Consider the following 27,623-nt stretch of genomic DNA (forward strand, 5'->3'; position numbering starts at 1 on the left):
CCGGGCGACCCACGCTTGCTCAAGCCTCATCCACCCTGCTTCCTCGCCCCACCCGTCAGTCCAGCAGCTGGAGAGGAAGACTCGAGAGGCAGGTGCTGCGGGGGACAGCTCCCCCCTCCAAAAAAAAAAAAAAATCACCCAGCCAATTGGGGGTTTCCCATCGGCGCACCCTGCCCGGAGCCAAGAAGACAGGCTGGTGCTGTTGTATTTGTATTTATATCCATTGCTGCGCTCTGCGTTCTCGTGGCACGCCTGGACACTCCTCCGCCTCCCCTCCTCTTCCTCCTCCAGGGCCACCTCCCCGCCTTCCCCACCCCCATCTGCTTCTGTCAAATGAGAAAGTCACCGAGGAGAACCCAAACACTCCAGCCGCTGAGAGCCCCCTTTGGCACTTGGCAGCACGCGGCGGCGGGCTCCTCGGCTCAACTTGGAGGAGTCTCCGCGACGCAACTTTTGGGGACGCTTTGCATTTAAGAGAGAACGACCGAGGAGGAGGAGCGCTCTGCCCGGCCGCCGCTACCTGCGGGGAGCTCACCAGCAAACGCCACTGGAGACGAAGGACCCAAAGAACGTAAAGGACAAACTGCCGCCGCGGGGAGGGGGCACCGCCGAGAAGTTAGAGTGTCCCAGAGACAACCTGCCCGAGCGCTCGGCCAGAGACACTAGGGCGGCCCGGGGCGCGGCGTGGCCCTGGGCTGGTCCCCCAGCCCCCTCCTCCGGGGCGGGAGCGACGCCGGGGCGCGACGTGGGGCGCGGCGAGCCCCGGCGGCCGAGCGGGTCCCCGCGGGCAGCCAACATTGATTTCCTCCGGGCCGAGGGCGAGGGCCCGGGCGGCGGCGGGCTGCAGCCGCGGCAGGGCGAGAGCATGTCCAAGCCGGTGGACCACGTCAAGCGGCCCATGAACGCCTTCATGGTGTGGTCGCGGGCTCAGCGGCGCAAGATGGCCCAGGAGAACCCCAAGATGCACAACTCGGAGATCAGCAAGCGCTTGGGCGCCGAGTGGAAACTGCTCACGGAGTCGGAGAAGCGGCCGTTCATCGACGAGGCCAAGCGTCTGCGCGCCATGCACATGAAGGAGCACCCCGACTACAAATACCGGCCGCGGCGCAAGCCCAAGACGCTGCTCAAGAAGGACAAGTTCGCCTTCCCGGTGCCCTACGGCCTGGGCGGCGTGGCGGACGCCGAGCACCCTGCGCTCAAGGCGGGCGCCGGGCTGCACGCGGGGGCGGGCGGCGGCCTGGTGCCGGAGTCGCTGCTCGCCAATCCCGAGAAGGCGGCCGCGGCCGCCGCCGCCGCCGCCGCGCGCGTCTTCTTTCCGCAGTCGGCCGCTGCCGCCGCCGCTGCCGCCGCCGCCGCCGCCGCGGGCAGCCCCTACTCGCTGCTCGACCTGGGCTCCAAGATGGCAGAGATCTCGTCGTCCTCGTCCGGCCTCCCGTACGCGTCGTCGCTGGGCTACCCCACCGCGGGCGCGGGCGCCTTCCACGGCGCGGCGGCGGCGGCTGCAGCGGCGGCCGCCGCCGCCGGGGGGCACACGCACTCGCACCCCAGCCCGGGCAACCCGGGCTACATGATTCCGTGCAACTGCAGCGCGTGGCCCAGCCCCGGACTGCAGCCGCCGCTCGCCTACATCCTGCTGCCGGGCATGGGCAAGCCCCAGCTGGACCCTTACCCCGCTGCCTACGCTGCCGCGCTATGACCCCGAGGGGCCACCTCGCGAGGACCAGTGTGCACACGTGTACATATGTATAGGTACGAGCGCTGCGGCCTCCCCGTGCGCCCTCCCGCGACCGGGGGCCCGGTTTGTATGTACATAGAATCTATAGGTGCCAGGCAGAGGCAGAGAGGCCAGGCGGGGCAGGAGTGGCCAAGCGCGCGAGGGCGCGGGCGAGCAGGCCTGTGAATTCGCAGGATCATTTTAGACCCGTACTTCGGCAGCCAACTCGAAAGCAGGCGGTTGTGTCCGGCAGCAGTTGGTGTTTGCTTTGCACTTCGGAACCTGTTGCGTTTTGACCCACGGAGGTGGAGGAGTAACTTTTTGACATGTTGGCCTTTCCAGTTTTGTTGGAAGTTTCATGGTCGGTTTTGTTTTTGTTTCTCATTCTCCTTCCTCGCCCCTCAGCCCCCCAACCCCCAACCCCCTCCCGGTCCGTGTTGCATGCTCGCTGTTCAAATGTGAGATCTGAAATGGCTGGCACACGGGAAAAGCTGCTTGTGTCATTCGTTTCTGGGAGTGGGATGGCTCTGAGCAGCCTCGCCTCCCTGTTTGTACTATTTGAACTTTGCAGATCTCTGTTCTCTCAAGCAGAACTCCCAGACCGGATCCATTCTTGACCAGTGACCGGCTCGAATCTGGCCTTTTGTGTGAGATGATCACGGTTTCTTTTGTTTATCACGCCATATGCAAATCAGAGCAAAAGCTCTTTCTCAAGAGCAAGAAACGCAAACAAGAAATATTTGTGAGATGAAAGTTCTCAATTGGATTTTCTTCCTAAACAAACAACAACAACAAACTACTAGAAGTCTCCTGAGTCCACTCGCTTGGATTTCTGACACAGTTTACAAAAAAGGAAAAAGGCACTGTTCCTATTTTCCCTTATGGCTGAGTTCACCTTAAGATTGTAAATGTGTATATGTCAGTGAAAACATCGAGGCTTGGAAAATGTGTTATTTTCGTTGCCCTAAGTTTGAGTCGGCTTTAGACTCAAAAACATTTTGAGCGAATCTCAAAGTTAACTTTTAAAAATTGCGAAACTATTTCAGAATCGCAATTTTATCGAAGATTAAATCAGACTTTTTTGTCTGGTAATTATATATTTATTATTTAGCAAAACTGAAGAAAAAAGCACAGGATTGTTTCAACAGATGTCTCTAATTTTCAGCTAGCATTTCTCTCCCAAGTTGAGCTGGTTTAATGTGTTTTGGATTTCCCTCCTCAATTGGCTTTTTTAGATCACCTGCAATTCATTTGCAAATTGCAATAAAACACATTTTAGAAAAAAGGGACCTTCAATTATTAGCTTTGTTTCTTTTTAAATGTATATATTTTGACTAATGTTTGTGAATGAAGTTGGCTAACATGTATTTAGTTTCATTTTGGCTTTATGTAATATAAAGTTTTTAAATTTTTAAATATGGTTTTAACCTTTATGTGTAAATGATTTTCTTGTGTGACCTTCTAATTTAATATTAGACGTCTAAGGTATATCTGTAAATTAGAATCCGACTATCACTCTGTTCATTTTTTTTGAACAAGGAGTTTAAATAAAGCCTGAACCAGGGAAAAGAGAAAAATCTTCTATTTCTTGTTGAGTTCCTAACAAGATTTTTATCTGAATTGCCCTTACGTGCCTGGTCCAGGTGAAGTGTAAGGTATCCTCCAAAGGCACCCTTTGTTTCACTTTTGAATAGATTTACTAGGAAATCTAAATCAAGCCATTGTTATTCAGAGCCAAAAACCTGATTTATCACATTTTTAATCGTGAATAGGAAAGAAGATTTTTAAAAAGCCTAAGTCGTTGTATTAGCTTTAACAACAACAACAAAAAAAGGCATTCATGAGCCAGTAGAACAGAGCCCATTGAAAACATCCAGACCTTTCGAAGCATTTCACCAGTTTCTAGTAACATTTTAAGAGGGGAAAGTTGCTTGACCACTTTATCTTGTTAGTTGAAGAGCCCCACCACTTAAATCAGTGTAATTTGTTCTCCTATCTTTGGGGTATTCCTTGTTGACACCTTAAGGTTTTATTTGGAAGGATAATCACTGCTAACGACAAAGTACAACTTTTGGCCTCTTTAGGACTTAATTTTGTTATGCTAATCGTATTAAAATAGAAGTATAACATTCAAATGGAGAGGGTTGGATTTATAGGGCTAGACAAATTTCTACTAAAGTTTGAAAAATCATAAAGGATTTAATTTTAGACAAGAAATTGAAGACTGTCAGAAAAAAAAAATTAACAATAGGACGATCTCGCACCCCCCGCAACCAAAATGGGAATTCTCAAGATACTATACACAAGTCTTAAACCAGTTTCCCCATTGAGACCATCTCTGGAGCTGCACGTCTTTATAAACGATCCAAGTCTTTAAAGTCATTGTTTTCCCCCAACGGAATAATATTTTAAAAACCATGAAAAGTTTTGGAAATGTGAGAAATAGGCTCTGCTGGTTTGACCCTGATTCACTAATTAAAATGATCCCTCTCCTGTTATTCCCTGAGCTCTTTGCAATATTATAAGTTAATTCATATGGTTCTGAGCGATTATGCAAAACTAATTTGGACTGTCCAGGGGTAATTATCCCTGACACGGTTAATTAAATCCTTTCAAGGCTTCGTCTTTCCCTTTTGTAGCAGCCCATCCCTTCTCAACACGGAACTTCCTGCGGCTCGCTGGAAATCACCCCAGCCCTAAATCTTAGTTACCACCCTGAGCCTTCCAGCTCGGCCGCCTCCTCGGCCTGAAGATTCCCCGCCTTCTCCCGCCCCCTCCCCTTTTCCCAAAGATCAGCGTTCTCTGGGAGAAACGCTCTGGAGTTGTCGATGAATGAGAAGAGGACTGGAAAGGTGGGTAAGAGGAGGGGTGAGGGTGCCGGGGGTGAGCACCGGGGTCATATCGCCAACAGATTGTGCGGCTGTTTGAGGACCTCCACAGGCCCCACAGACTCGTTTATCACCCATTCTGACTCCAGTGGTCTTGCTAACAAGTTGGCGGGTTTTGCGCCTGCAGAGCCTCCTGCCAAGTTAGACTGTGCAGAAGTAAGGGGTTGGAGCGGCGGGGAGCGGCGGGGAGCGGCTCCGGGGCAAGAGGACGTAGAGAAAGGCCCGAGGGTGGGTGGTGTAAGCGTCTGAAAGTGGCCCACAAATGCAGCGCTGTGATTGGGCAGAGAGCTGCTGCTGGCTCGCGATCTCTATCTCCATCTCTTTATCTCCATCTCTCTCCCTGTTTCTCCATTTTTCTTTCTTTCCTTCTCTCTCCTTCCTTCCTTCCATCTTTCTTCTTTCCCTTTCTTTTATTCTTCTATTTTCGTTTCTTTTCAAGTTTTTTTTTAAGCCATGATGCAATTTCTTTGGTATTCACCGTTGCCCCAAAACTTGAAGCAAGCCTCGTATCCAAGGGGCCAGGCATGTTGCTTCGGGCTTTGTGCAAACAGGTGGAATTGCGCTGTGTAAGCAGTAAGAACTGGTGCTGGGGACGCTGTCGCGCGAGGGGGTGGCTTTGGGAGAGCAGGGTTGCTGGCCGCGATTGTTACTTCCCTTGACAATTTCCTCCTCCCCCTCCCCTAAGAAGATAGGAGAAAGCACCGCGGATCTCCCTCTCACCCCAGGCTCGGGGCGCAGAAGATGGAGAGAAGATTCCACTCTCCCCGGAGCAGATAGGGACCGTCGCGCCAGCCAATCAGAGCGCAGCTCGGCGCCGGCGCTCCCGGCCGCCGGGGCCGCAGCGTCCTCCAGGCAAGCGAAGTTCCCGCAACTCGCCCGCCTCGAGGGTCCTCGTCTTTCTTGCGCCCGCGGCCCAGCGGAGGCCGAGGGAGCCGTCCAAACTTTATTAATCTCTCCTCCTTTCTTTCTCCCTCAGCCCAGTGCATCTCAAAGGTCAGCCCTCTTCTTTTAAAAGACTGATATTATTAATGCACTGACAATCCCCCCCCCTTTTCTTTTTTCTCTCTTGCAGGGGGGAAAAAAGGGAAATGGTGAAAAGAGCTTTTTTTATCTTTTTTTTTTTTGTCCTTCAGTGGGAGCGTTTAGACAGTCGAGGAGGTTTTGTCCGAGAACAAAACGCAGGGTTGGGAGGTTTTGTGAGAGTGTTGTTTGTTGAAGTGGAGCTAAGAAAAAGCGGCGGCTTTCTCCTCATTGTGAAGAAACCAATCAGTGGTATTTGGAAAACTGTTAGCATTGTGCACTTCTTCTGTGTCCATTGTGAGGCGTTTCTTTTCACAAGGTTTTTTTTTCAGCCGATCCAGCTGGCCGGAATGAATAGCGGTGCAATGTGTACACGCTTTGTCCCTCCGGCCTTCAAGTAGCCCCCATTGAATAGACTAAGTTGACACTGCGTGACAGTGAAACAACATAATAAAAAATACATGAGCCCCTGAATAGGAGCCGGCGCATAAATAAATAAAATGGGTGACCAAAACTGGATAAACTGAATGACAAAACGGTGAAAGGGGAACAAAAAGATATTTAACACGCTAGATTAGCATTAGAATGCGATCTACAAGGCAGAACAATTGATGAATAGGTTTACCGGCCAAGAAAGAAATGGACTAAATGCCCTTTGAATAGATATGCTTTTTGCAAGGGCTTTGAATAGATATGCTTTTGCAAGGGCTGAATGGGAAAAGGTAAAGATGAAGCTATGCAAATGAGCTGGGGAACTTTTTATATATATTCTTTAAACACACACACACACACACTGCGGGGGGAAGAGTGCTGCCTCGGGATGTTTATAGAAGCAATAATTGCCATTATTAGCATTGTCTGCAGCAGATAGAAATTGAACAGGTTGGGATAATATAGGGTAGCAATAATTATTCTTCTAATTAATGGTCCTTTGCTACTTGAAAAAAGAAAAAAGGAAAGAAGTAGTAAAAGTTATGCAGAAGTTATGTTTCCTTGTGTCCATTTGCCCAGCGCTGGAATCTGGCAATTCCAAGATATGCGATGATCTTCAAACATTCCCGGGAGCCAGTCCTGAGGCTCTGGCTTTAGGGCCTAGTTTCCATTTATGCCGCGTTTTTAAGAGTCTAATACTGTGTCTGGCACATGGTAGGCGCTCAGTGAATAGTCGTGGTATGAATGAATGAATGAATGAATGAATGAATAAATATAAGTTTAATGGGGGAAACCCGGGCCTCCTAATAAAGGTAGGGGCTGGGGGATACCTAGGGGCTTCCCCAGGAGGATTTCTTTTTTTATCATCCCACCCCTGGGAGAAAGGTCCACGCAGGATGGCCGCTTCCTCATTGCTGAGAGTTTTGCCTTCAGCCTATCTGCGCCGCTGGAAAAGAGAAGAATAAACAAGAGACAAGCAACTACTCCCCTATCGGCGTTCCATCCTTGTCCTCACTGCCAAATCCACTCCAAAGCCGCGGATGGTGAGGCTGTGAAGTTGCAAAGAAACACAGAACCCACCCCCTTAAAGAATTAGGATATATTTAAAGTTTGCCTCTTTCAGGTTTCTCCCCTTGGCTCCTGCCCCTTCCCCCTCCCGGCTCCTTGTCCTTGACTGAACCTCATGGGACAGAGAACCTCCTGTCCCCCACGAGGCAAGGCGCGAACCCGCAGAGATCTGAGATGCCCTTTGGTTCCCTGCGCTGCCCTGGAGGCGTCCATAGAGGCCTTTGCCACCAAGGACAGCAATTGTTTTATTTTCGATGGTTGCTCGCCAGGCCTGCGGGTCGCGGGCCCACCCAGCCGTCGAACTTTCCAGTCGTTATCAGCGCTGCTCCTAACTTAATGGAATATGCAAATTATAGCCTGCCCAGCTGACACGTCCCTGCGAATGCGCCGGGGCTGAGCTCTGGCCAGCGGCTCTCTCGACCTCCTGGACGGCCGGCGGGAATGAAGCTCTGAATTGTGACAAAAGTGGGGGGGGACACCCCAGATTCTCAAAGCAATGTTCTTTTTCTTTTTTCTTAAGCAATTGAGCCTTACCAAGTGTCGGGGCCGCACAGAAGCCTTGCATATTTTAAAGTGTAACCTGAGCCTTCGCGGTTTCAACTTCACTTAAAACATGCAAATTCTTGAAATTGAAAAATCTGAAAAACTTCCGAAGAGTTCTATCTGAATAAATCCATTGAAAGTCGCTTTGAGGAGACAAAACGCACAGCGATTTGGGGTGAGGGATATTTGTGGGGAGGCAGGACCTGCTGGATTGGGTTTCCAGGGTCAAGGTGTCTCTGGGCCTTTGACGATAGCCTCAGCACAGAGCGGGGAAGTGGCACCGCTAGGCAGCAAGCTCAGTTGCTCTACTTTTGTGACCCCCACCCCCAACCCCCCGCCACCCTTGCCTCCGGGCCACTGCCCCTCTCTGCAAGCTTTGTCCGCCGGACTCCGTTGCCCTTGCGCGGCCGCCCCATCACTCACGCTTGACTGGAGGAAATAAAATTGGCGTTGGCTTTTTAATTCCTTTGGAAAATGTCTCCACCTGATTTCCACCTCCTTTGAGCTTCATGCTTTATTGGGGGGGGTGGTTATTTTGGGATTTTTTGTTTTCAAACAGAAGAAATTTAGGTACTAATTGTAAACACCCCGTTGCTCTTCTTGAAAGTATGTATCATATTAGCCGAGGCCTTGGAGACACATGGCCTATTACTCATTTCCAGACTCTAGGCAAAGAATTCTATGGAGATCTACCAGTAAAACCAGATTTCTTAAGGGAAATTACCAGGACGTCTTCAGACTCTCTTCAAGGGATGATATTACTGGTTGTCGATTTCACTTGAGCACACTCTTCTCTAGCCCACCCCTACCATTTTATTTTGGGGTCACCCTAAGGTAATTAGCCATTTGCAGAAAGCTTGAAATCCCGAAAGGACAGGCACAACCTACGATAACGGAGACCAAATGAAGCTTTTCAGATTGATTGTCTCCACTGGGGCCACCTTTTCATAAAGTCGGGAGTGGAGAGGAGTGTCTGCAGAAGAAAGACTACCTTTAAAGGGGCTCTCCCGAACTCAGGAGGTGAGGGGGACTTCCCAGAGTTGTCACCACCTGTAGGTGGATTTGTCATCACTATGTAGTGTCTCCTGGGGAGCCAGCCTGTTCTCCCCAGAGTCCCCCTCATGTACTGTCCCAGAGTTCAGGGGAGCCTTTAGCGCTTTCTCGGTTTGCCCTGACGGTATTGCATGTACAAAAGCTTCTTTACGCGCGCGCGCACACATAGACATCCAGCGGATTTGGAGTGTACCCCTGTTTATTTGTCACCACGTGGTAAACCCCAGATTTGGAAGTCATCACGATGCGGGCGCGCATCAGGATCCAGGGGAGACTGTGTGGGGTTGGGACTGGGCACAAACACAGGGGAATTCTGCACAACAAACATTTGCGCGAGCGCTCTCCCTCGCCCCTCCCGCTTAGCTGGATTTTTGTAAGGGGGTTTCTTTTAAATTGGATTATCCGAATGGTAGCCCACATGGCCTTACTCTGCCTGCATAGACTGGCAGGGTGAAGACCAGTGAAAGGACGCACGGAGAGCCTGAGACAGAAGATAGAGAACTTCCTCAGAACAGCGTATGAAAAGTGAGTGCTGGGTGAAACGGAAAGCAAAGAGAGAGAATAGAAGAAGAATCTACGAGAACGAGAACGGAACAGCAGCATTGCAGACGCACCTTCAGGTTCACCTGCGGAAGGCACGCCCAGGGCGGAGGAGTGGCGGGACTGGCGGAAGATCAGGAGGCGTCGGAGGACGCCGAAGTTCCCAACCCTGACCCCTCCGCAAAGTTCCTCCCTGAGAGAAGAGACTGACCAGGTCAGGGAGGGAGGGATGTGGGAGGCGATGATCACGCGGGCTCTGGCAGGATCCGCACGGAAAAGAGATCTGGAAGGGAGAGAGGGTCTTAGAGGACACCCCAGCCTCCAGTCCCGGTGACCCCTCCCTCTGGGGCTGGAGCCACATTAGAAAGAAGAGTGTCTGAAATTAGGGCGAGCCTCTCCCCCAGCGAATTTAACCCCTGCAGACCCACAGTGGAAAGCAGATTTTGTGCAGCCTGAAACTTATCTAAGTCGTGGGGGCTTATTTAGTAAAAAATAAATCATAATCCTGATAGGACTTTAGAAGGGGGGTCGGCACAAGTGTGGGGCTCTTTCTTCCCGGGAAATGGAATCTGCCCCTGGTAGACCCATTGGACGACCTCAGGATCTTGTTCCTAGTTCGAATGGTGAGGCTAGCGCCCGGGGGCATCAATCAGCCCCTCTCTGATCATCACCCTTACCTTCCTTCGCAGCAGCCGCCCAACTTTGGGCTGGTTGGAGAAGGGGCTGGCGGGACAAAGGCGCCAACTGCTTTACCCTAGCAAGGCTTCCCTGTCCGGATTGCTGTTCTTCCTTTTCGGGGACTAGGTTTTCTCCCCTAAACTTAGACTTGAGTAGGTCGAGCGGTTGATTAATATGGATTGGAACTCGGCTGCTCAAGGCCGCGTGAATAAACATGAGCGCGCGGCGGCTGCACTCACAGTTCCCTGAACTTCTCTGGGGCGCCGGGAGCCGGAACTGCGAAGCAGCTCGTTCCAGATGCGGGAGGAACTGCGGGTCCGCCTAAACCAGCGCGGTCTCTGTGCGCCCCCCGACCCGCGCACACACACCCTAGCCTGGATGCCCTAGCGTACCGCAGGCGGCACGGATCTGCGCGCATTCACTCTCCGGGGTCTTTGGGCACCGTTTCTTTGCTTTCTAGAAGCTGCCTCCACTCTAGGATAGAGATTCAGATTTTGGCAACCTGGGGTGCGGGAGGTTGGGGTGGGGGAGATTCTCCCCATTCCCCAAGTGTTGGGCAAGAGTTACTCAACTTGAATCACTGCGCAAAACAAAGGCGACCCTAAATGTGTCCACGGATGCGCGGGGTGGAGATCCTGGCCCCCAGCGGGAAAGAATGTGTTGAGCCGCGGATTCTGGGGAGGACACCGCGCTCACAGAAGGCGCTTGTTTTCTGAAGTCTGCGGGCCTACAGGCGGCTGCGGGGATCATCACCTACCCACTACACGTTCAAAGACTTCACCATCTCCAGCTTGGAAAAGTCGCCCTTGCGACTTGTCTCCCTGCAGCCACCATGTCTTTGTCTTTGGAACCTACGAGAAGTGTCAAAGCTAAGTGTACCTGTAGGCCTCGGCAGCTTCACCACCCGCCCCCGCCCATGGCCTCCAGGTCTCTGTCTCTCCGCTCTCATATGCACACACTGAGTGACCAGTCTGGGCCGGGGCGGAATCGGGTGCCCACCAACCCCAGCGAAGCTCAGCGTCTCAGCGAGGAGGCGAAGGCTTGGAGGGATGAGGCTTCCGTGGGCCTTAAGGCCTTCCTCAAGCCTGCAGACTCCTGCTGCTGCAAAACCAACAAGGCCCCACGTCCCACCCTGGGCTGCCACCTCCGCCCACACCACGAGTCTAAGTAGTTGGCTTCTCAGCATCCCCAGGACTGCGCGCTCCGGGCGGTGCGGGGCGCAGAGCAGCGCTGGGAAGGTGGGAAGCGCTTCGCAAAAGACACGCATCGTGCCAGTCATTAGGTTGGTGGGATGAGCTCCCAAGAGCGCTACTAGGAGCTTGCCGCCTCTCCCCTGACCCTAGCATTTGTCCGAGGTCACCCAAAGGCGGCCCTTGAGATAAGGAGCGGGGTTTGTCTGCTAAAGTGTTGGGGACAAGATCAAGCCCTGGACTCAACCCAGATCCCAAGGCCCAGGGCTTTTCTTAAAAACTGTTCTCTGGAAAATGGTATGGGCTTGGGACATCTATTGACCCACGCGCCCCAGCCCAGGTCCTGGGCTGCCTTCCCGCATCCAGATCACATTTATTGGACATAAAGGCCACCCTGGTATGTGGCTGGGAGCTTTTCTCTTTGCAGGAAGAACAGAGGTTGACAATTCTAGAACAGCAGGGCAAGCCTCGGAGGAGGTTTGGGTCTACTGGCGAAAGAGAAGAGAAAGACCTTTCTGCTGAGAAAATGCTGTCTCATAAGAAGGTCAGGAGTGGCTGGCTATAAGACACTTGGCATCCTGTACTGAAAGATGGAGGTGCACAGCTAAACAAAGCCCATCTGGGAGAAATTTTATCTATACAATACCAAGATAGACAACACTAAGTCATTTGGGGATGCCAACGAGCCCCTAATAACTGCTTTTCCTGAGTTCCTAATTTTGTGCCAGATGAGCGTCTCTGATGCACCAGGCCAGGAGGCATCCTTCTCCTTGTATTTTGTATGAATGGTGCCCCCTAGATGCCTCTTTCCCAGGCTTATCTGTAATCTTCCTGACAAGTATTTCCAATATATAGATAAGGAGGGGCTTTCCAAGGCCACACATCAAGTAACTAGTAGAGCTTCCAGACGTCTACCTGCCTCCAGAGCCAAACCCCTTTAACCTTGCTACCCTTTACTATAGATGAAAGGAAGTACCCTTCCACAATTTTAGCCACGTAAGAAGTTCCCTGACAACCTTGCAAATCAAAACAGAAGCTTATTGATAATGTGCTATTTCTGGAATGCCCCTCCAGGCTGAAAATCCATCCTATCATGACTGCAGACAGGTCGGGGGACACTGTGAGTGGAGGGGAAAAAAACTTTGTCTCACTTTTCTGTCTTAGCAAAACAAACCATCAACAAGTCTTTTTCTCTTGAGCCACAAATATTTGAAGTCAATGACTTTCGAAAAATAAGTGAAATCCAGGCAGGAAAATCCAGCGGTGAGTAGATTCCCCAGACGATGCCTCACCTTTTCTTCTCTCCCCATCTCTCCTCCTCATTTTCCTTCTCCTGGTTATAGTTCCTTATGGGCCTTCTGGCATTTTTCTTAGTCCAGGGTAGTGAAAGAGTTGCTAAACCCTGGTGTAATGCCTTAACTGCTTCCTTGTTAAGCATTTGAGAGGGTGGAGAGCTGTGTTTTGCTGGATTTAGAATCCTTCTGGCTATGCCGAAGGGTACAGTAGAGCAACAAAGGTCAGTGAACTCTGGTTACTGATGCTATCTCCTGCCATTCTCCAAGGTACCTGGTGCCAATGAGCAAACTCCTTCACTTGCACCCACACAGCTGCTCACCTACTAGGCTCTGTGTACCCACAGACGCTGCCTTCTCTCCTGTGCTGCTGAGGAACAATCCCTGCTCCCAGCAAGGGTCAGCCTCTCTAATGCACACTAGATCTCATTCCTTCTGTGGTAGGCAGCCTCTAAGATGACTTCAATCCCCACCTCCTGGTATTCATGCCTTTGTGTAAAGTCCTCCCCTTGAGTATAAGCTGGACTTGCTGCTAACAAATTGAATATGACCAAGTGATTTCCCTTCTCAGATGGTGACTTCTGCTCCTGCCCCTCTCTCTCTCTCCCAAACCCTCTCTGTCTCTTTTTCAGCTCTTGTTCTAAGGGAAGCAAGCTGCTCCATGGAAAGGCCCACAGGGCAAGAGCTGATGTATCTGGCCAAAGGACAGCAAAGACTTGAGGCCTGTCAGCAGCTAAGTGAAAAAGTCACCCAATCAAACCTTGAGATGACTACAGCCCCAGGTGGCACCTTGATTGCAGCTTTGGAAGAGACCCTGAGCTAGAGGATACTCAACAGCAAGGCCCCCTGGATTCAAAACCCACTGAAACCATAAGATAATCTGTTTTTGTTGTTTTAAGCCATTAAGTTTTGGAGTAACTTGTGACACAGCAAGAGGAAGCGAATATAATGTGTGATGTAGTCAAGGACATAACTCCAGAAAAATCTCTCCCCTTTCTCTTGCAACATCAAACCAAACAGCCTGTAGTCCCAATTATTTGGGAGGCTGAGAAAGGAGGAACACTTGAGCCCGGGAGTTCTGGGCTGTAGTGCACTATGCCCATTGGATGCCTGCAGTAAGTTCAGCATCAATATGTTGACCTCCTGGTAGGCAGGGACCACCAGGTTGCCTAAGGAGGGGTGAACTGGCACAGGTTGGACATAGAGCAAGTCAAAACTCCTGCACTGATGAGTAGTATGATTGCACCTGTAAATAGCCAAAGCAACGTAGCCTGAACTCTGGTTACTGATGCTATCTCCTGCCATTCTCCAAGGTACCTGGTGCCAATGAGCAAACTCCTTCACTTGCACCCACACAGCTGCTCACCTACTAGGCCATCTCTTTAAAAAAAAGAAAGAAAAGAGAAAGAAAGAAACCAAACTTTTTCTTCCCTACTGAATCATTTTTGCAGCATAAAAAATTTGTTATTTCCTCTTTTTAAAAAAACCTCTTGGTCAAGAGTGGTGGCTCATGCTTGTAATCCCAGCACCTTGGGAAGCCAAGGTGGGAGGATTGCTGCAGCCCGGGAGTTCAAGACCAGTCTAGGCAGCATAGAAAGACTTCATCTCTACAAAAAATAGAAAATTAGTTGGGTGTTGGTGGTGTATGCCGGTAGTCCTAGCTACATGGGAGGCTGAGGCAGTGAGGCAGGAGGATGGTTTGGGTCCAGAAGGTTGAGGCTGCAGTGAGCCAAGATCCCTGCCACTGCGCTCCAAGGTGATAATAAAGTGAGACTCTATCCCAAAACAAACAAACAAAAACCAAACCAGAACAAAAAACTCTCATGACCTCATTTTTTCTCTTCTCTGTTCCCTTTTACAATGAATTCCTTAAAAAGAAAACATGTGTATATTCCCTATTTCCCTGTTTTCTCTTTTCTCTTAAAATCCCTCCAGTTAGGGTTTGTCTTCCCTCCCCAACACCACTTCACCAAAACTTGCTCTGATCGACTTCCCTGTTGCTAAATCGAATGGTCAGTTCTCGTCTAACTTGATCCATCAGCAGCATTTGACAGAGTTGATCACACTCTCCCCAGGAAACTTTACTTGGTTTTGAGAGCTCCACCCTCAGTCTTTCTACTGCCCCTTTGCTGTTCTCCTTTCCTGGTTCCACTCCTCTCCAACCTTTTACTGAGTTTTATCAAGAAAGATAGGAATTCAACTGGGTGTGGTGGCTCATGCCTATAATCCCAGCATTTTGGGAGGCCAAGGCAGGAGGATCACTTGAGCCCTGGAGTTTGAGAACAGCCTAGGCAACATTGGGAGACCCTGTCTCTACAAAATAAAAGTGGAGGAGGAGAAAGAAAGATAGGAATTCATTTAATAGTCTCCAATCTTCAAGCAAGCTGCAATTGTCTTCTGATATTATAACAGTTTCAGTTGGAAACCAATATGCTGTCAATCACATATCATTGTAACTAGCAATATTTATTTGTCACTATGAGCAAGGGTAAGCTGCAAAAACACGTAAGCCTCAAATTTCAATGACTTAATATAAAAAGTTTATTTTTTACTCCAGCAGGGGCTGTGCTCATCCCGGCTGGTGGAGATTCCATCTTAATACACGCTTCTCTGACCACCTGAGCAGGGGAATACAGCCTAATAGTCATAGGCTAGCTCTTAAAATTTCTCACCAAAAGCAATACTCATCACTTCTGCTCACATTTCGTTGGCCAAAGTATGTCTTATGGCCACACCAAATCTCAAAGGGAGCACAGAATGATAATCCTACCACGTACCGAGAAGGTGGAGAGCCAGAACTATTTGGTGAACTGCACTACTGACCACCTTCATAGATAAACATCCACTGATAAACACCCTCAGTCAAAACAAAAACAAAAACAAGCAAACATTACAGCCAGGCTTGGTGGTTCACACCTGTAATTCCAGTACTTCGGGAGGCCAAGGTGGGAGGATTGCTTGAGCCTAGGAGTTTGAGGCTGCAATAAGCTAAAAATTTATCTTCTCTCTGAATTCAGCAGTCCCATTGCTGCTAAGGAGTTCTGGAAGGTTCATAACAACACCATAGGACTTGAAACTGTCCTTCTGTAGGGCATTAAAGAGTTTCTTGTTGTCTATGCTTGTACTAAAGAAGAAGGAGAAGGAGGAGAGACTGACGAACTGTAGCCCTAGCTTTTCCTTCCATCTTTCCAATCTTATATCCACTCTCCCCACACACATACATGCATTCATCCTTATATACACATCACACTAAATAAGTCCCTTTCTGGAACTTGGGTTGTAATTCTCCTACCTGTGTCCCCCACGCCCATTCCCAAAGTCTTATACATCTTTCAAAAGTTCTGCCCAAGTCTCACATTCTCTATAACTTATTTTTTTAGAGATAGGATCTTGCTATGTTGCCCAGGCTGGACTCACATTCCTGGCCAGAAGGTGATCCTCCTGCCTCGGCCTCCTGAATAGCTGGGACTACAGCTTCAAACTATTTTGCCTGGCTACCCCATCAACTTTTGATGCCATTTAGGATTTTTCTTATCCTTCTATTTTTAAAATTATATTCTGTTGTTGTTTTTGTTCTATTAAGCACCTATTAGCTTAACTGGATTTAGTGATTCTGTATATGTGTCAGTATCAGCACAATTGTGTGAAAAGCAGAGGTGTCTTCTTTGCCTTTTTATATCAGTATAGCACCTTCCCCTTTCCTCAGTGCCTAGTTCAGACTCTGACTGTCAATAAATATTTGTAATAATTTATTCTGTCTGTGTTAGTGTATTTTCTGGTAACTTCTGGACCTACAGACAACTGGAAACACTTCTAACTTTAATCATTCCAAGCTGTCTCTTCTCTTCTGACCTTACTACACACTCACTAGGCACTTTTCAGTCAACTCGAATCTAAATGCAAGATCTATTCAGAGAAGCCTAAATCTTAGCATTCAAATACTTGATTAAGTCGTAAATCCTGTGGGCTCATGTCTTGTCTTTCTTGTCCATATCTTGTTGGGCATATAAGGAGGTAAAGGAAGGAGATCATTGAAAACACAACACAAGAGGAATCTGTATTAGTTGGGATAATTATTGTAAGCTACGATGACAAATTACCCCACATCTCAGTGACTTGACACATTAAAAGTTTATTTTTCATGCATGCCACAGTCTAAGGCAAGACATGTGGTTCCCCTCTAAGCAGTGAGTCAGGATCTAGACTTGTTTTGTTTTGCTGCTAGGCCACCACCTAGGGTTTTCTGGATCTGATTGACAGGCAGTGATAGCCCATGGCTCTTGCAGGGCATTTTATGCTAAGCCTGGGAATGGTAGGCTTTACTCCAGCCCATATTCCTGTGGACAATACACCAACCTAATTGCAATGAATGCTGGGAAATATAATTTACTTGTGGCCAAGAAAAAGAAAAGAATATTGGTAAACATCTCACCTGCTTCTTTTAAAGCCTAGAAAATCATTTATTCACTTTACAACATAAAGACACTGCTCCAACACTTTGGTGAACAGATAGATTCAAATCTATATAAAGGGTGCATGGGGAATTCCTCCATGTCAACAATTAATTCTTGCTCTCCTCTATTTTTCATAAACCCCAGAATTCACTCACTCTTGCCCCCAAAATCAAGAGTTAGGTAGGGAGCCTCTCCCATCAGATATTTTTTCCTTTTTCCCTAGACTCACATTACAAAAAACACACTACGACTTTTTTTTTTCCATCTCTGCAAAGCATCAGAATCAATGTGAGATTTTTAACCATCACAGACACTCAAGGCTCTCTCAAGGTCTACTGAATTAGAATTTTCTAAGACTAGCACTCAGGCACCTATATTTCTAAAATATTCCCCTGATGATTCTGGTACACACCCAGGATTGACAACCATTGTTCAGACCTGAGAAAGGAGTGTCCAGTAAGCCCCCACAGTCAGCTAATTTCAATGTTTTCATGCTGTAGTAAACTCATGTTTATTTGTCTTGGCAAATGCATTAGTCCGTTTTCACGCTACTGATAAAGACATACCCAAGACTGGGTAGTTTATAAAGAAAAAATTGGTTTAATGGACTCACAGTTCCATGTGGCTGGGGAGGCCTCACAGTCATGATGGAAGGCAAACGGCATGTCTTACATGGCGGGAGGCAAAGAGCAAATGAGATCCAAGCAAAAGCGATTTCTCCTTATAAAACCATCAGATCTCGTGAGACTTCACTACCACAAGAACAGCATGGGGAAAACCGCCCCCATGATTCATTTATCTCCCACCAGGTCCCTTCCACAACAAGTGGGAATTATGGGAGCTACAATTCAAAACGAGATTTGGGTGGGGACACAGCCAAACCATATCAGCAAATAAACGTACAAACAGAAGCCAAAATATGTTGTTCTCAACTAGATTCAATTTAATAAAAAAAAAAATAAAATATTGTATTGGTGAAGACAATATGGTGTGAACAAAAAAGAACAAAACCAGAAGCCAGAAGATCAGGTTCTGCAAATGTTCATTTATGTTATCTTGGACAAGTAATTTGCCCTATTGGAGTTTTTGTTTTCCTATCTATAAAACAGAAACATCCAACTTGACCTATCAGTAATCTTTAGCTTACATGATTACTTTCTCCTTCCAGAAACACTTTCTTCAGTTGGTCTCCGGGACCTCACAGTCTATCGGCTTTCCTCCTACCACCCTGTTCCCTCCTTCCTATCTTTTTGTTTTTTCTTCTGGTTTCTCCTCTTTTCATTAGCTTTAAACATTAGGATACCCAGGGCTTAGCCCATGGGCCTCTCCTCATCTCTATCTATACTCATTCCCTTGGCAATTGTATCAGTTTTCTATTGCTGCATAATGAATGACTACAAATGTAATAGCTTAAGTGACATTAACTTTTAGTTCTTAGATCTGCAGGTCAGAAGTCCAGGTATGGTGTGACTAGGTCCTCTGCTCAGGGTCTCAAAAGCTGAAGTCAAGGGATTGGCTGGGCTGAGCTCTCACCTGGAGGCTCAGGGGAAGAATGTGCTTCCAAGCTCATTTAGGTTGTGGGCAGAATTCAGTTCCTTGAGATTATAGGACTGAGGCCCCAATTTCCTGCCAGCTGTCAGGTGGGAGCTGATCTCAGCTCCTAGAGGCTGCCCACATTCTCACATTTGAGGATGGCCCCTGTCCTCCAACCTTAAAAGCCAGCAATGGAAGATTTCTTGTGCATGTGATCCTTTGTGCTTCAAATTTCTCTCTTCCTTTGTCTCTACTCCCTGCAGCCAGATGTAAGGACCGTGGGAATTAAGTTAGAACCAAATGGATTATTTCCTCTAACTAACTCAGAAATCAACATAGTAGCTGTTAGGAACCGAATGTTTCATACATTGAAGCCCTAATCCCCTATGTGATGGTCATTGGAGATGGAGCCTTTGGGAGGAAACTGAAGTTAGATGAGGGCATGAAGATGAAGCTTTCATTATGGGATTGATGCCCTTTTAAAATTGATGCCAGCGAGCTTGCCCTCTCTCTTTCTCTTTGCTGTGTGAGGACACAGTGAGAAGGTGGCCATCTGCAAGCCAGGAAGAGAACTCTCATCAGAACCTGACCATGCTGCCACCCTGATCTCAGACTGCCAGTCTCCAGAACTGTGAGGAAATAAATTTCTACTGTTTAAGTCACCCAGTTTGTGAAATTTTGTTATGATAGCCCAAGCTGACTAATACAATAACCTTAATTGTACCTGCAAAATCCCTTTTGCCATATGCTATAACAATCCCAGGAGTGATATGATAATTCACAGATTTCACCCATAGTCGAGGGGAGGAGATTATAGAAGGGCAGTATCATTGGGAGTTATGTCAGAATTCTGCTTACCACAATAATCTAGTCTCATGGCTTTAAAAATCATCTTCATGATGAGGCAAGGTGGCTCACATCTGTAATCCCAGCCCTTTGGGAGGCTGAGGTGGGCAGATAACTTGAGGTCAGAAGTTCAAGACCAGCCTGGCCAACATGGTGAAACTCTGTCTCTACTAAAAATACAAAAATTAGAAGATGGCCGAATAGGAACAGCTCCAGTCTACAGCTCCCAGCATGAGCGACGCAGAAGACAGGTGATTTCTGCATTTCCATCTGAGGGTTCATCTCACTAGGGAGTGCCAGACAGTGGGCGCAGGACAGTGGGTGCAGCGCACCGTGTGTGAACCAAAGCAGGGCGAGGCATTGCCTCACTCGGGAAGTGCAAGGGGTCAGGGAGTTCCCTTTCCTAGTCAAAGAAAGGGGTAACAGACAGCACCTGGAAAATTGGGTCACTCCCACCCTAATACTGCACTTTTCCAACGGGTTTGGAAAACGGCACACCAGGAGATTGTGTCCCACACCTGGCTCGGAGGGTCCTACGCCCACAGAGTCTCGCTGATTGCTAGCACAGCAGTCTGAGATCAAACTGCAAGGCGGCAGCCAGGCTGGGGGAGGCGCACCCGCCATTGCCCAGGCTTGCTTAGGTAAACAAAGCAGCCAGGAAGCTCGAACTGGGTGGAGCCCACCTCAGCTCAAGGATGCCTGCCTGCCTCTGCAGGCTCCACCTCTGGGGGCAGGGCACAGACAAACAAAAAGATAGCAGTAACCTCTGCAGACTTAAATGTCCCTTTCTGACAGCTTTGAAGAGAGCAGTGGCTCTCCCAGCACACAGCTGGAGACCTGAGAACAGGCAGACTGCCTCCTCAAGTGGGTCCCTGACCCCCGAGCAGCCTAACTGGGAGGCACCCCCCAGTAGGGGCAGACTGACACCTCACATGGCTGGGTACTCCTCTGAGACAAAACTTCCAGAGGAACGATCAGACAACAGCATTTGTGGTTCACCAAGATCCGCTGTTCTACAGCCACCGCTGTTCTGCAGCCACTGCTGCTGATACCCAGGCAAACAGGGTCTGGAGTGGACCTCTAGCAAACTCCAACAGACCTGCAGTTGAGGGTCCTGTCTGTTAGAAGGAAAACTAACAAACAGAAAGGACATCCACACCAAAAACGCTTCCGTACGACACCATCATCAAAGACCAAAAGTAGATAAAACCACAAAGATGGGGAGAAAACAGAGCAGAAAAACTGGAAACTCTAAAAAGCAGAGCACCTCTCCTCCTCCAAAGGAACGCAGCTCCTCACCAGCAACGGAACAAAGCTGGACAGAGAATGACTTCGATGAGTTGAGAGAAGAAGGCTTCAGACGATCAAAATACTCCAAGCTACAGGAGGAAATTCAAACCAATGGCAAAGAAGTTAAAACCTGTGAAAAAAAAACTAGACGAATGGATACCTAGAATAACCAACACAGAGAAGTCCATAAAGGAGCTGATGGAGCTGAAAGCCAAGGTGCAAGAACTACCTGAAGAATGCAGAAGCCTCAGCAGCCGATGCAATCAACTGGAAGAAAGGGTATCAGCGATGGAAGACGAAATGAATGAAATGAAGCGAGAAGGGAAGTTAAGAGAAAAAAGAATAAAAAGAACCGAACAAAGCCTCCAAGAAATATGGGACTATGTGAAAAGACGAAATCTACATCTGATTGGTGTAGCTGAAAGTGACGGGGAGAATGGAACCAAGTTGGAAAACACTCAGAAGGATATTATCCAGGAGAACTTCCCCAATCTAGCAAGGCAGGCCAACATTCAGACTCAGGAAATACAGAGAATGCCACAAAGATACTCCTCGAGAAGAGCAACTCCAAGACACATCATTGTCAGATTCACCAAAGTTGAAATGAAGGAAAAAATGTTAAGAGCAGCCAGAGAGAAAGGCCGGGTTACCCACAAAGGGAAACCCACCAGACTAACAGCGGATCTCTCGGCAGAAACTTTACAAGCCAGAAGAGAGTGGGGGCCAATATTCAACATTCTTAAAGAAAAGAATTTTGAACCCAGAATTTCATATCCAGCCAAACTAAGCTTCATAAGTGAAGGAGAAATAAAATACTTTTCAGACAAGCAAATGCTGAGAGATTTTGTCACCACCAGGCCTGCCCTAAAAGAGCTCCTACAGGAAGCACTAAACATGGAAAGGAACAACCACTACCAGCCACTGCAAAAACGTGCCAAAATGTAAAGACCATCAAGGCTAGGAAGAAACTGCATCAACTAATGAGCAAAATAACCAGCTAACATCATAATGACAGGACCACATTCACACATAACAATATTAACTTTAAATGTAAATGGGCTAAATGCTCCAATTAAAAGACACAGACTGGCAAATTGGATAAAGAGTCAAGATCCATCAGTGTGCTGTGTTCAGGAAACCCATCTCACGTGCAGAGACACACATAGGCTCAAAATAAAGAGATGGAGGAAGATCTACCAAGCAAATGGAAAACAAAAAAAGGCAGGGGTTGCAATCCTAGTCTCTGATAAAATAGAATTTAAACCAACAAAGATCAAAAGAGACAAAGAAGGCCATTACATATGGTAAAGGGATCAACTCAACAAGAAGAGCTAACTATCCTAAATATATATGCACCAATACAGGAGGACCCAGATTCATAAAACAAGTCCTTAGTGACCTATAAAGAGACTTAGACTCCCACACAATAATAATGGGAGATTTTAACACCCCACTGTCAACATTAGACAGATCAACAAGACAGAAAGTTAACAAGGATACCCAGGAATTGAACTCAGCTCTGCACCAAGAGGACCTAATAGACATCTACAGAACTCTCCACCCCAAATCAACAGAATATACCTTTTTTTCAGCACCACACCACACCTATTCCAAAACTGACCACATAGTTGGAAGTAAAGCTCTCCTCAGCAAATGTCAAAGAACAGAAATTATAACAAACTGTCTCTCAGACCACAGTGCAATCAAACTAGAACTCAGGATTAAGAAACTCACTCAAAACCGCTCAACTACATGGAAACTGAACAACCTGCTCCTGAATGACTACTGGGTACATAACGAAATGAAGGCAGAAATAAAGATGTTCTTTGAAACCAACAAGAACAAAGACACAACATACCAGAATCTCTGGGACACATTCAAAGCAGTGTGTAGAGGGAAATTTATACCACTAAATGCCCACAAGAGAAAGCAGGAAAGATCCAAAATTGACACCGTAACATCACAATTAAAAGAACCAGAAAAGCAAGAGCAAACACATTCAAAAGCTAGCAGAAGGCAAGAAATAACTAAAATCAGAGCAGAACTGAAGGAAATAGAGACATAAAAAACCCTTCAAAAAATTAATGAATCCAGGAGCTGGTTTTTTGAAATGATCAACAAAATCGACAGACCACTAGCAAGACTAATAAAGAAGAAAAGAGAGAAGAATCAAATATACACAATAAAAAATGATAAAGGGGATATCACCACTGATCCCACAGAAATACAAACTACCATCAGAGAATACCACAAACACCTCTATGCAAATAAACTAGAAAATCTAGAAGAAATGGATAAATTCCTCAAGACATACACCCTCCCAAGACTAAACCACGAAGAAGTTGAATCTCTGAAGAGACTAATAACAGGCTCTGAAATTGTGGCAATAATCAATAGCTTACCAACCAAAAAGAGTCCAGGACCAGATGGATTCACAGCCGAATTCTACCAGAGGTACAAAGAGGAGCTGGTACAATTCCTTCTGAAACTATTCCAATCAATAGAAAAAGAGGGAATCCTCCCTAACTCATTTTATGAGGCCAGCATCATCCTGATACCAAAGCCTGGCAGAGACACAACAAAAAAAGAGAATTTCAGACCAATATCCTTGATGAACATTGATGCAAAAATCCTCAATAAAATACTGGCAAACCGAATCCAGCAGCACATCAAAAAGCTTATCCACCATGATCAAGTGGGCTTCATCCCTGGGATGCAAGGCTGGTTCAACATATGCAAATCAATAAATGTAATCCAGCATATAAACAGAACCAAAGACAAAAACCACATGATTATCTCAATAGATGCAGAAAAGGCCTTTGACAAAATTCAACAACCTTCTTGCTAAAAACTCTCAATAAATTAGGTATTGATGGGACATATCTCAAAATAATAAGAGCTATCTATGACAAACCCACAGCCAATATCATACTGAATGGGCAAAAACTGGAAGCATTCCCTTTGAAAACTGGCACAAGACAGGGATGCCCTCTCTCACCACTCCTGTTCAACACAGTGTTGGAAGTTCTGGCCAGGGCAATGAAGCAGGAGAAGGAAATAAAGGGTATTCAATTAGGAAAAGAGGAAGTCAAATTGTCCCTGTTTGCAGATGACATGATTGTATATCTAGAAAACCCCATTGTCTCAGCCCAAAATCTCCTTAAGCTGATAAGCAACTTCAGCAAAGTCTCAGGATACAAAATCAATGTACAAAAATCACAAGCATTCTTATACACCAATAACAGACCAACAGAGAGCCAAATCATGAGTGAACTCCCATTCACAGTTGCTTCAAAGAGAATAAAATACCTAGGAATCCAACTTACAAGGGACGTGAAGGACCTCTTCAAGGAGAACTACAAAACACTGCTCAATGAAATAAAAGATGATACAAACAAATGGAAGAACATTCCATGCTCATGGGTTGGAAGAATCAATATTGTGAAAATGGACATACTGCCCAAGGTAATTTATAGATTCAATGCCATCCCCATCAAGCTACCAATGACTTTCTTCACAGAATTGGAAAAAAATACTTTAAAGTTCATACGGAACCAAAAAAGAGCCCACATCGCCAAGTCAATCCTAAGCTAAAAGAACAAAGCCGGAGGCATCATGCTACCTGACTTCCAACTATACTACAAGGCTACAGTAAACAAAACAGCATGGTACTGGTACCAAAACAGAGATATAGATCAATAGAACAGAACAGAGTCCTCAGAAATAACACCGCATATCTACAACTATCTGATCTTTGACAAACCTGACAAAAACAAGCAATGGGGGAAGGATTCCCTATTTAATAAATAGTGCTGGGAAAACTGGCTAGCCATATGTAGAAAGCTGAAACTGGATGCCTTCCTTATGTCTTATACAAAAATTAATTCAAGACGGATTAAAGACTTACATGTTAGACCTAAAACCATAAAAACCCTAGAAGAAAACCTAGGCATTACCATTCAGGACATAGGCATGGGCAAGGACTTCATGTCTAAAACACCAAAAGCAATGGCAACAAAAGCCAAAATTGACAAATGGGATCTAGTTAAACTAAAGAGCTTTTGCACAGCAAAAGAAACTACCATCAGAGTGAACAGGCAACCTACAAAATGGGAGAAAATTTTCGCAACCTACTCATCTGACAAAGGGCTAATATCCAGAATCTGCAATGAACTCAAATAAATTTACAAGAAAAAAACAAACAACCCCATCAAAAAGTGGGCGAAGGACATGAACAGACACTTCTCAAAAGAAGACATTTATGCAGCCAAAAAACACATGAAAAAATGCTCATCATCACTGGCCATCAGAGAAATGCAAATCAAAACCACAATGAGATACCATCTCACACCAGTTAGAATGGCCATCATTAAAAAGTCAGGAAACAACAGGTGCTGGAGAGGATGTGGAGAAATAGGAACGCTTTTACACTGTTGATGGGACTGTAAACTAGTTCAACCATTGTGGAAGTCAGTGTGGCGATTCCTCAGGGATCTAGAACTAGAAATACCATTTGACGCAGCCATCCCATTACTGGGTATATACCCAAAGGACTGTAAATCATGCTGCTCTAAAGGCACATGCACATGTATGTTTATTGTGGCACTATTCACAATAGCAAAGACTTGGAACCAACCCAAATGTCCAACAACGATAGACTGGATTAAGCAAATGTGGCACATATACACCATGGAATACTATGCAGCCATAAAAAATGATGAGTTCATGTCCTTTGTAGGGACATGGATGAAACTGGAAATCATCATTCTCAGTAAACTATCGCAAGGACAAAAAACCAAACACTGTATGTTCTCACTCATAGGTGGGAATTGAACGATGAGAACACATGGACACAGGAAGTGGAACATCACACTCCGGGACTGTTGTGGGGTGGGGGGAAGGGGGAGGGATAGCATTAGGAGATATACCTAATGCTAAATGATGAGTTAATGGGTGTAGCACACCAACATGGCACATGTATACATATGTAACAAACCTGCACATTGTGCACATGTACCCTAAAACTTAAAGTATAATAATAAAAAAATAAATAAATAAAAAATAAAAAAATTTAAAGTGTAAAAAAAAAATACGAAAATTAGGTGGGCATGGTGGTGCATGCCTATAGTGCCAGCTACTCAGGAGGCTGAGGCAGGAGGATCGCTTGAACCCAGGAGGCAGAGGTTGCAGTGAGCTGAGATGGTGCCACTGCACTCCAGCCTGGTGACAGAGTGAGACTCCATTTCAAAAAAAAAATCATCTACATGCTCATAATTCTTACATTTATTTCTCTAGTCTAGACCTCTCCCCGATATCTAGACTTATCTATTCAACTTCCTCCTAGATATTTCCACTTGGATGTTTTATAGGCGCCTCAAACTTGATATATATGAAACAGAAAACTCCTGATATTCCCACCCAGATTTGTTTCTTCCATAATCCTTCTTGCCTCAGCAAATGGCACCTTCATCCTTTCAGTTGCTCAGGGCAAAAACCTTGGCGTCATCATGGACTCCTCTTTTTTCCTAACAAATTACATTCTACCCAGTAGGAAATCCTCTGGGATCTAGCTTCTAAATATGTCCAAGATCCAAACCATTATAATCTCCCACCTCAAATATTGCAACGACTCTGTGTTTATTTTCTATTGCTGCCCTAACAAACTATCACACATTTGGCAACAATACCTCTTAATTATCTCACAGTTCTATAGGTCAGAAGCCAGGGGACTTGGCTAGGACTTGTGCTGAGTCTCATAGACTGGCTTGAGCTCTTATCTGGAGGCTCTTAGGAGAACCCACTTCCAGTTTCCTTCAGATTGCTGGCGACATTCAGCTCCTTCTAGTGGCTTCCATGTGGCCCCCTTCAACAAGAGAAAATCAAGTCTCTCTCATGCTTTATGTCTCTTGGACTCTTCCTTCTGCCAGAGAAAACTCTCTGCTTTTAAAAGCACTTGGGGATTTGGGAGGTTGAAATTGCGCCCATTTCAGCAAGCCAGGACAATCTCCCTATTTTCAAGTCCATAACTTTAACTACATCTGCAAGGCGCCTTTGGTCATGGAATGTAACATATTCACAAGTTTCAGGGATCAGGGCACGGACATTTTAGGAAACCATTTCTGTCTGCAGCAGCCTCCCAAACTGGTGTCCCCACTGCACACTTGTTCCCCTTGCTATTTTCAACACAGCAGGCAGACCTGCAATGACTTCTCATCTTACTCAGTGCAAATCTACATCTTCACAATGCCCACAGGCCCTATGCTGGAAGGTAACTAGGATTCCCTTTTCCTTGTTTTATTTTCCGGCCTCATCTCCCTGTTGCCCTTCTTGCTGCTGCTCAAACACCAAGCACGCCCTCCCTTCCCCACATTTGCACTTTCTTGGCCTCAAGTTCGCTTTCTCCAGTGTCTGCATGGCTCACCACCCCATCTGCTCAACGTCAATGCTGAGATGTCGCCTTCACAGTGAGGTCCTTCCTAACGCCTACTGAAAATTTCAACCTCCCAAATCCCCAGGATTTCCTATTTCCTTTCCAGGCTTTCTCATTCTTCATAGCACTTTTCACTTTCAAACATAACATACATTCTATCTATATTTGTTTATTGTAATCACCAAAGCAAACACCACAAAGTAGGGATTTTTGTCCATTTTGTTCACTGCTTTATCTCCAATTCCTAGAGCAGTGCCTGGCACACAGAAGGCACCCAGCAAACTTTTTTTTTTTTTTTTTTGAGATGGAGTCTTGCTCTGTTGCCCAGACTGGAGTGCAATGGCACAACCTTGGCTTACTGCAACATCCACCTCCCCGGTTCAAGTGATTTTCCTGCCTCAGCCTCCCAAGTAGCTGGGACTACAGGCTCTCACCACCATGCCGGGCTAATTTTTGTATTTTAAGTAGAGACAGGGTTTTGCCATGTTGGCCGGGTTGGTCTTGAACTCTTGACCTCAGGTGATTTGCCCGCCTCAGCCTCCCAAAGTGCTGGGATTACAGGCATGAGCCATCATGCCTGGCACTCAGTAAACTGTTGCTGGATGATTGAATACATGAGTATTCAGTGTGGAGCAGAACTTGCCCCACATAG

General features: G+C 46.7%; 1 protein-coding gene across 2 annotated transcripts; it reads left to right on the plus strand.

The window, feature by feature from the left end:
* Positions 1-604: 604 nt before the first annotated feature.
* SOX21 (SRY-box transcription factor 21) lies at positions 605-3,291 on the plus strand. 2 transcript variants are annotated; one of them, XM_055244540.2, is made up of 2 exons: positions 784-1,302; positions 1,369-3,291. In XM_055244540.2, the coding sequence occupies exons 1-2, from the start codon at positions 866-868 to the stop codon at positions 1,694-1,696; spliced, it is 765 nt and encodes a 254-aa protein (XP_055100515.1). In that variant the 5' UTR covers positions 784-865; the 3' UTR covers positions 1,697-3,291. The 2 variants fall into 2 exon arrangements, with proteins under 2 accessions (XP_055100514.1, XP_055100515.1); XM_055244539.2 differs by having other exon boundaries at positions 605-3,291.
* Positions 3,292-27,623: the final 24,332 nt, after the last annotated feature.

This window comes from Symphalangus syndactylus, chromosome 15 (genome assembly GCF_028878055.3).
Source record: "Symphalangus syndactylus isolate Jambi chromosome 15, NHGRI_mSymSyn1-v2.1_pri, whole genome shotgun sequence".
NCBI classification, from domain to species: Eukaryota; Metazoa; Chordata; class Mammalia; order Primates; family Hylobatidae; genus Symphalangus; species Symphalangus syndactylus.